Below are 9,477 nucleotides of genomic sequence, written 5' to 3'. Positions count from 1 at the left end.
TATAGCAGAGTTGATGTACATACCGGTGAATCATTTTGCTTTAAGAGCCATAATTAATTTTTGGGATCCAGCATATAATTGTTTCACACTTGGGTCATGTGATTTACTGCCAACCATAGAAGAATATCAAGCTATGCTTAGCATGCCTGGAAAGGAAAGGGAAATTGTTTATTTCTTTAACCCTAAGCAAACAACAAAAAGGACTTTGTCAAAATTTTTAGAAACCGTCCATGCCACTGAAATTCAGAAACATATAAAAGTTAAGGGTGGAGAAGAGAATGTGCCATTTGACTATCTATTAATGATGACACAGACGTACATTGATGAAGACAAAGGTCTTGCTCTCTTGGCATTATGCATTTATGGAGCGGTGATTTTTCCTAAAGCAGAAGGTTATGTCGATGGGAAAGTGATCAGATTATTCTTTGAAATAGAACGAGGAGTCGATCCTATTATACCTATATTGGCTGAAACTTTTCGATCCCTTAACTTCTGTAGAAATAAAGGTGCAGGAAAATTGAATTGTTGTGTTCCTTTATTATATATTTGGATACACAGCCATATCAAATTTCCGGCAGAGTTTAGGTGTCCAAAGTTAGAATTCAGTAGCCCATGGAATTTAATGCGAAACACAATTAGTGAGTTTGGTATGGCAGTTTGGAACCCAACATATCCAAAGAAGGAGACTTGGGTGTCTTTCTTTTCAACGTTGAGTTCTGAAGATGTCATATGGAAAGCCCAATGGATGCCTTTGAAAGCAGTAATTTACAGATGTGGAGATTTCATAGTGTGCCATTGTTGGGACCGTGGGGAGGTGTTAACTATACACCATTGTTAGTTTTGCGTCAAGTTTGGCTCAAACAGTTTATACCACCAACTCATAATTTACAAGACTCTGATTTTGCATACGATCATGAAGATTGTCAAAGGAAAAAACATCGAGCAGTATGTGCATGGAAGTCTGTGAGGAAGATAAAAGACAAAGGACACTATGAAGGGGTTACTAGTGGATATGAGGCGTGGCAGACAAATAGAAGGAAGAATGTAATATATACCTTAAGGGAGGTAGTTGAAAGGGTAGAGGAGCCAAGCTCTGAACAACCAGACCAGTGGGTTGAGAAGATCACTAAATTAGAGGAGAAAAATCGACTGTTAGAGCAAGAGAATGAGAAACTTCAAAAAGAGACGAGCCAATGGATAGATCATGCGACTTTTTTGCAGAGAGAGCTTGAAAAGACCAAGAGTTTCTTAAAAAACCAAGATAAATTAGAAAAGAATCTTGAGGTGTTAGATGAAGAGATGAGGCGAATGAATAAGTCGAATAGAAGTTTGAAAAATGAAAAGACAATATTACAGGCAACAGTAGAATCACAAGATGAATATATTAAAGACTTAGAAAACATGAAGGAATATTATCTCGAGCTTGTCAATGATTTGAAATCGTCAATTGGTAAACGGGAAGCACAAATAGTAGATTTGGAAGTACACAATTGTTCTCTACGCCAAACTGTCGATAGCCTACATGTGAAGATGGTCGAGCACTCTGAAGATTATAAGATACTGAAAAATTATGCTGATTCCTTACACCATCAGCTTACTGCATTTCAAAATTCAAGTGAGAGAATAGTGCAAGAATACAAATTATTGAAGACAGATTACATGCAAATGAAGGTTGATTATGACTTGCAAAGGAGAGATTTTCAAACGTTAGTTGAACGTGTAGATCAAACAATTGGATTTCTCAGAATAGTGTCTAGAAGAGCAAATGGTTTTGCGGAATGGGCAGCTGATTTAAGGATTAATTTTTTCTCAATACGACCACATTCAGATGATCTTAATAGATTCTTAAAGATGATATGCAGAGAACTTGGACATTTTGGTCGTTTTTATTAAGCTGTTTATTTTGCTATTATGAACAAAGTTGTTGTTATTGCATTTCATTATTATTGTTATTATCATTTTTTTTTTTTTGCCAAGTTTATATTTTGTGTTGATTTATTGTATTTGAATTTATTATTTATTTATTTAATTATTTTTTTTCTTTCCTTTTACTCTTTGGTCTTCAAAGTTCTCATAATAATCAAAGAAAAACATAGCTCGTCCTACTCCAATTCTCCATACTTACAATACACGGTATAGAAGTCGAATCATGGAGAACAAGATAAAGACATGGATAAAATGAGACAAGATATTAATAATCTTGGGAACAAGTTTCAAAAATACTGGAATTGCTTTCAGCAGGAAAAGGAAAAGTCGTCGTAGAAACAGCACAATCAAGTAATCCGGTTCAAGACACCGATGATCCCATTTATCCCCCAGGATTTACGCCACGCCACATGAACGCTACACAGTCTCAAACTGCTCAACATTATGTTGCTATGAATCCACTTTTTGATGTTCCACCTCCTGTCCCAGATATAGAACAATTGGAAGCTCAGGCTAAAATTCAAGACATGGGGCAAAATGAAAACACTCCGGCTAAGCAAAAACTAGATGTTTTGGAAGAAAGATTGCGAGCAATTGAAGGGACTGATGTTTATGGAAATATAGATGCAACACAGTTGTGTTTAGTACCGGGTTTGATCATTCCAACAAAGTTTAAAGTTCCGAATTTGACAAATATGATGGATCATCGTGTCCAAGGAGTCATCTTATAATGTATTGTAGAAAGATGGCAGCGCATATTGGTAATGATAAATTGTTGATCCATTGCTTTCAGGACAGTTTGACTGGTCCAGCTACTCGATGGTATATTCAATTAGATAATGCACACATTCATGTTTGGAAGGATTTAGCTGATGCATTTCTAAAGCAATACAAACATAATATTGATATGGCTCCAGATCGTTTAGACTTACAACGGATGGAGAAGAAAAGTTCAGAAAGCTTTAAAGAATATGCTCAACGATGGAGAGATATAGCCGCAGAGGTTCAACCACCATTAACAGACAAAGAAATGACATTTATGTTTATGAATACTTTGCGGGCGCCGTTCTATGATCGAATGATTGGTAATGCTACAACCAATTTTTCTGACATTATTGTTATTGGTGAAAGAATTGAATATGGGATAAAACATGGGAGGTTAATAGAGACTTCAGCTGAGTATGGTGGATTAAAGAAAGGAGCAACACCTAAGAAGAAAGAAGGTGAGGTTCATGCAATTGGTTTTCCTAATTTAGGGAACCACAAATCAACTTTTGGCCAAAGAAAACATGACCAAAGTTTTCCTTCATATATAAGCAATGTTACTCATATCCCTTATAACAACTATGTACCAACCCACTCTCCCTCTGGAGCCCCAAAACTTGTAAATTCAAACTTTTCTCGACCGTTTGTACAAGGTCAGGGTAGCAAGACCAACTCAGAAACATTTCGATTTGACCCAATTCCTATGACATATACAGAGCTTTTACCTCAGCTAGTTCATAATCGACAGTTAGCTCCTATCCCAATAAATCCTATACAACCTCCTTATCCAAAATGGTATGATCCAAATGCTCGATGTGATTATCATGCCGGAGGAGTGGGACACTCAACTGAAAATTGTTTAGCTTTGAAAAGGAAGGTGCAATCTTTAATTAATGCTGGATGGTTGAGCTTCAAAAAAGCTGGTGAGAAGCCGGATGTCAACAACAATCCACTTCCTAATCATGAAAATTCAAAAGTGAATGCGATAGATTGTTTTGTTGGAAAGTGTAAAAATGAAGTTCATGAGATAAGGATGCCTATGGAAACACTTTTTGAAGGTCTTTTTGAAGCAGGATATGTTAGTTTGGAGTATTTAGACCCCAATATAAGATACGAAGGATACGATGAAGGCAAACGTTGTATATTCCATCAAGGAGTTGCAGGCCACCTATCCAACGATGTTGTACATTTAGATCTAAAGTACAACAATTTATGGATTCGAAGATACTCACAGTATACGAAGGACAAGGAAAAGATGAGATGAAAGACAATAAAATATGTACATTAATGGGTGAAGTTGCAAAAAAGGAAAATCCCTTTTTACCAAGGCCTTTGACAGTCTTTTATCAAGAAAATCGTAATAAATCAAGTTCTTGCAATCCTAAACAACTCATTGTCGAAGTACCGAGTCCTTTCAAATTTAAGGATTTGAAAGCGGTGCCATGGCGGTATGATTGCCAAGTCATTACAGGTCCTTCAGTTGATAATATTACAGGAATCAGCGGGATAACTCGAAGTGGAAGATGTTATAAACCAGATAATTTAACAGCTCCTTCAAGTAGTTTAACATTGGGGCAAGGGAGGAAAAGTGAGAAAAGAAATGTGAATGAACATGACAAAGAGCAGGATGTAGAGATGTCTGTCACAAAAGATATAGAATGCAAAAAACCTGTTACAGATGAGGCAGCAAACGAATTCTTGAAAATAGTAAAACAAAGTGAGTATAAGATCATAGAGCAAATGCATAATACTCCAGCTCGAATTTCTTTATTATCTTTGTTTTTAAATTCAGAGCCTCATCGCAAAGTGCTATTAGATATTTTGAATAAGGCACATGTTGGACATGACATTTCAGTGGAAAAGTTCAGCGGAATTATTGGAAGCATTACGTCTTCAAATTCTATAGTCTTCACGGATGATGAAATTCCCCTGAAGGTTTAGGCCATATAAAAGCACTGCATATTCAAGTGAAGTACAAGGATTATGTTATAGCAAGAGTTTTAGTGGATAACGGTTCAGCTCTTAATATAATGCCTAAATCTACACTATTAAAGCTCCCAGTGGACATGTCATACATCAAATCAAGTACTATGGTAGTGAGAGCTTTTGATGGATCACGAAGAGAAGTAATTGGTGACATTGAATTACCAATCAAAATTGGCCCATGTACTTTCAATATAGTCTTTCAAGTAATGGAGATAACACCTACTTACAGCTTTTTGTTAGGTCGTCCTTGGATTCACTCTGCAGGAGTGGTGCCATCTACATTGCATCAAAAATTGAAATTTATTGTTGGGAGTAAGATGATTTGTTTAATGGGAGAGGAAGATTTTCTGATAACAAAACCGATATCAACCCCATATGTGGAGGCAACAGAAGAAGCTTTAGAGTGTTCTTTTCGCTCTTTTGAAATTGCTCATGCAACTATGATGGAAGCAACTGCAGGTGAAGTAATAAAGTCACACATGCCTAAAGTTACGACAAAAAGGATGATGAGAAGTGGAGGATATGGTTTGAATCAAAGCTTGGAAACACTTCTAAATACACCAAGCAATGAAGGGAGATTTGGTTTGGGTTATATGCCAAACGTATATGATAAAATTAGGCTTCAAAAAGAAAAGAAGAAAAGGTGTTTGGAAAAGCAAGGGATGATGGTGTTTGATCCAAGTCTAAAATTTATACCAGCATTATATGATACTTTCAAGAGTGCTGGTATAAGTTACTCATCACGTGACTCTGATTCAAAACATTGTTTGTTAACAAAGATGGAGAGTTTATCAATTGCAGCAGTGGCACAAGAAGCATCATTTGAAGATGAAACAGTTTATGCATGTCCACCTAATTTTGAGCTTAACAATTGGGATGTTGTAGACCTACCTACATTTTCTGGAGATTTTCAAGAGTAATGATTAAACTTTTATTTGTTTTAATTTTCTAGTTGGTTCTACTTAAGGCCACAGTATTTTGTTTGCTTTACAAAATGGAATGTACTTTTTTTTTTCCTCTTTCTTGTTATTTAATGAAATTTTCGCATTTTCCTTTCATTCTTTCTAATTTCTTCTTCTCTCTGCTTTCTTTCTTGCATCTTGCAAATTAAACACAAAAGTCCAAACTTTTTCATAGACAACATTCATAAGAACGAAGATGTTAGTAATTCCAGTTCTACCCTTGATACCTTAATATACACTATGGAATCTGACAAAGAGAGTGACGATGAAAATGCTGGGAGAATATCCTCAGAACTGTTAAGATTAGTAGAAGAAGAAGATAAGGTCTTAGGTCCTCACCAAGAGCTAGTTGAAGTAATCAATTTGGGTTCTCAGGAGGAATCAAAAGAGGTAAAAATTGGCACATCAATGACCAGTGAAACTCGAAAAAAAATAATCAATTTGTTACGTGAGTACTCAGATATTTTTGCTTGGAGTTATCAGGATATGCCGGGGTTAAATACGGATATTGTAGTACATCGTGTTCCTTTGAAGCCAGAATGCAATCCAGTAAGACAAAAGCTACGTAAAATGAAGCCTGATATATTGATTAAAATGAAAGAGGAAGTACAAAAACAAATTGAAGCAGGATTCCTCATAGTCTCCAAATATCCTGAATGGGTGGCAAATATTGTTCCAGTACCTAAAAAAGACGGAAAAGTGAGAATGTGTGTGGACTATAGAGATTTAAATCGAGCTAGTCCAAAAGATAACTTCCCTTTACCTCACATCGACATGTTGGTGGATAACACTGCAGGATATTCAACTTTCTCCTTCATGGATGGTTTCTCAGGATATAATCAAATCAAAATGGCTGAAGAAGATAGAGAAAAAACAACATTCATTACCCTTTGGGGAACATTTTGCTACAAAGTAATGCCTTTTGGTTTGAAAAATGCCGGGGCAACATATCAGCGAGCAATGGTTACACTTTTTCATGATATGATGCATAAGGAAATAGAGGTGTATGTTGATGATATGATTGCAAAATCCAAGGCAAATGAAGATCATACAACTATACTTCAAAAATTATTCGATCGGTTGAGAAAGTATCAATTGAAATTAAATCCATCCAAATGTACATTTGGGGCAACCTCGGGAAAACTGTTGGGATTCATTGTCAGTGAAGAAGGGATCAAAGTAGACCCAGATAAAGTGAAGGCTATCATGGACATGCCATCCCCTGAAACGGAAAAAGAAGTTCGAGCCTTTCTTGGAAGACTGAATTACATATCCAGATTTATCTCACATTTGACCCCAACTTGCGAACCAATCTTCAAGCTTTTACGTAAAAATAATCCAGGAAAATGGAATGAGGATTGTGAAGAAGCTTTCAACAAAATTAAGCAATATCTACAAAGCCCACCTGTATTGATACCTCCAGCTCCAGGACGGCCGTTAATCCTATACTTGACGGTTTTAGAAGGTTCTATGGGTGGTGTTCTAGGACAACATGACTTATCAGGAAAGAAAGAGCATGCTATTTATTATTTAAGCAAAAAATTCACCGATTATGAGTCGAAATACTCAATGTTAGAGCGAACTTGTTGTGCTTTGGTATGGACCGCTCACCGTTTGAGGCAATATATGTTATATCATACGACATGGCTTATTTCAAAAATGGATCCAATAAAATACATTTTTGAGAAACCGTCATTATCTGGTAGAATTGCAAAGTGGCAAGTTTTGTTGTCAGAGTATGATATTGTTTATGTTACTAAAAAAGCAATAAAGGGAAGTGCGCTTGCTGATCATTTAGCTGCCCAACCAGTAGCAGATTACGAGCCAATGAGCGTTGATTTTCCTGATGAAAACATATTTTTAGTTGAAAATGATGCTACGGATCATGAGACTTGGATTATGCTTTTTGATGGTGCCTCAAATGAGTTGGGACATGGGATTGGAGTTGTACTAATTTCCCCAAAAGGAAAGGTATTTCCCCTAACAGCTAAGTTATGTTTTGAATGCACTCACAATATCGCTGAATATGAAGCTTGTATTATGGGACTTCAAGCAGCAATCGACATGAGTGTTAAAAAGTTGAAAGTTTTGGGTGACTCAATGCTAGTAATACATCAAGTCAAGGAAGAATGGGAAACAAGAGATGCTAAATTGGTCCTTATAGCCAATACATTGCAAAATTATCTCAAAATTTTGAGAAAATTTCATTTGACCATGTTCATAGGGAAGACAATCGAATGGCAGATGCATTAGCCACCCTGGCAGTCATGTTTAATCTTAATCTTGAGTATGAGCTTTATCCAATCCAAATTACGAAAAGAGATGCGCCGGCATATTGCATGAATATTGAAAATGACAACAAGCCATGGTATTTTGATATCAAGCAATACATAAAGTGTAGAGAATATCCATATGGAGCTTCAAAGAATGAAAGCGCACAATAAGAAGGTTGGCCATGAACTTTTTCTTAAGTGGTGAAGTTCTTTATAAAAGAAACCATGATATGGTACTCCTTCGGTGTGTTGATGTGGAAGAAGCAAAACAAATTATGATAGAAATTCATGAAGGAATATGTGGAACACATGCTAACGGACATACTATGGCCAGACAAATACTTAGATCTGGTTATTATTGGACAACGATGGAATCAGACTGCATAAAATATGCAAGAGAATGTAAAAAGTGTCAAATTTATATGGATAGGATTCATGCAGCAGCATCTCCATTGCATGTCTTGTCAGCACCATGGCCATTTTCTTTGTGGGGAATTGATGTTATTGGACCCATTGATCCTAAAGCCTCAAATGGTCATCGTTTTATTCTTGTAGCCATTGATTACTTCACTAAATGGATAGAGGCGGCATCTTACTGCAATGTTACAAGAGGAGTGGTACTCAAGTTTATCAAAAAAGAGTTGATCTGTCGTTATGGTCTACCAGAGGGTATTATTACAGATAATGCCAAGAACCTTAATAACAAAATGATGGACGAACTTTGTGAGAAATTCAAGATCAATCACAGAAATTCGACTCCATATCGCCCCAAGATGAATGGGGCAGTTGAGGCAGCCAACAAAAATATTAAAAGAATCATTGAGAAGATGACAACAACATACAAAGATTGGCATGAAATACTACCGTTTGCATTGCATGGATATCGCACATCAGTTCGTACTTCAACAGGGGCAACACCATTTTCTTTGGTTTATGGTATGGAAGCTGTCCTACCTTTAGAAGTTGAGATACCTTCATTGAGAGTTCTCATGGAAGCTAAGTTAGATGAAGCTGAATGGATAAGAGGTCGTTATGAGCAGTTGAATTTCATTGAAGAAAAACGTTTGACAGCATTAAGTCATGGACAACTTTACCAAAAAAGACTAATGCGAGCATACAATAAAAAGGTACACCCTCGAAGTTTTCGAGAAGGAGATTTAGTGTTAAAAAGGATACTTCCATTTCTAAAGGACCATCGAGGAAAATGGACTCCTAATTATGAAGGTCCGTTCGTGGTAAAAAAGGCATTTTCAGGAGGAGCTTTACTTTTAACCAATATGGATGGTGTTGAGTTAAAAAATCCGGTGAATTCAGATTATGTTCGAAGATACTATGCGTGAGCCCTTTTCATAGAAAACTTCGTAGTGTTGAAAGAAGTCGGGGGTATTTCTAGGAAACTTACATTTAGTTCCTAGAATGTTATTTCCATTTGTATAAACTTCCCCTTATCTCCTCTCTTTGTACTCCTATTCCAAGAATCGTTGTTATCTTTTCATTTCTTATCATATATATCAAACACTTCTTTATTTGTCAATCCTTTCTTTCATCCTTTTTAAATGCCATCA

At 36.3% G+C, this 9,477-nt stretch overlaps 1 protein-coding gene across 1 annotated transcript; it reads left to right on the top strand.

Moving 5' to 3' along the window:
- Positions 1 to 741: 741 nt before the first annotated feature.
- LOC101203611 lies at positions 742 to 9,252 on the top strand. The gene is given in 8 exon segments (XM_031882691.1): positions 742 to 1,879; positions 2,242 to 2,607; positions 2,610 to 3,874; positions 3,916 to 4,615; positions 4,618 to 5,558; positions 5,763 to 7,791; positions 7,794 to 8,066; positions 8,069 to 9,252. Coding segments are annotated over 8 exon segments (7,896 nt in total).
- Positions 9,253 to 9,477: the final 225 nt, after the last annotated feature.

Source organism: Cucumis sativus, chromosome 1 (assembly GCF_000004075.3).
Source record: "Cucumis sativus cultivar 9930 chromosome 1, Cucumber_9930_V3, whole genome shotgun sequence".
Lineage (NCBI taxonomy): Eukaryota > Viridiplantae > Streptophyta > Magnoliopsida > Cucurbitales > Cucurbitaceae > Cucumis > Cucumis sativus.
The sequence above is the reverse complement of the archived record's forward strand: the minus strand, read 5'-3'. Positions and strand labels throughout refer to the sequence as shown.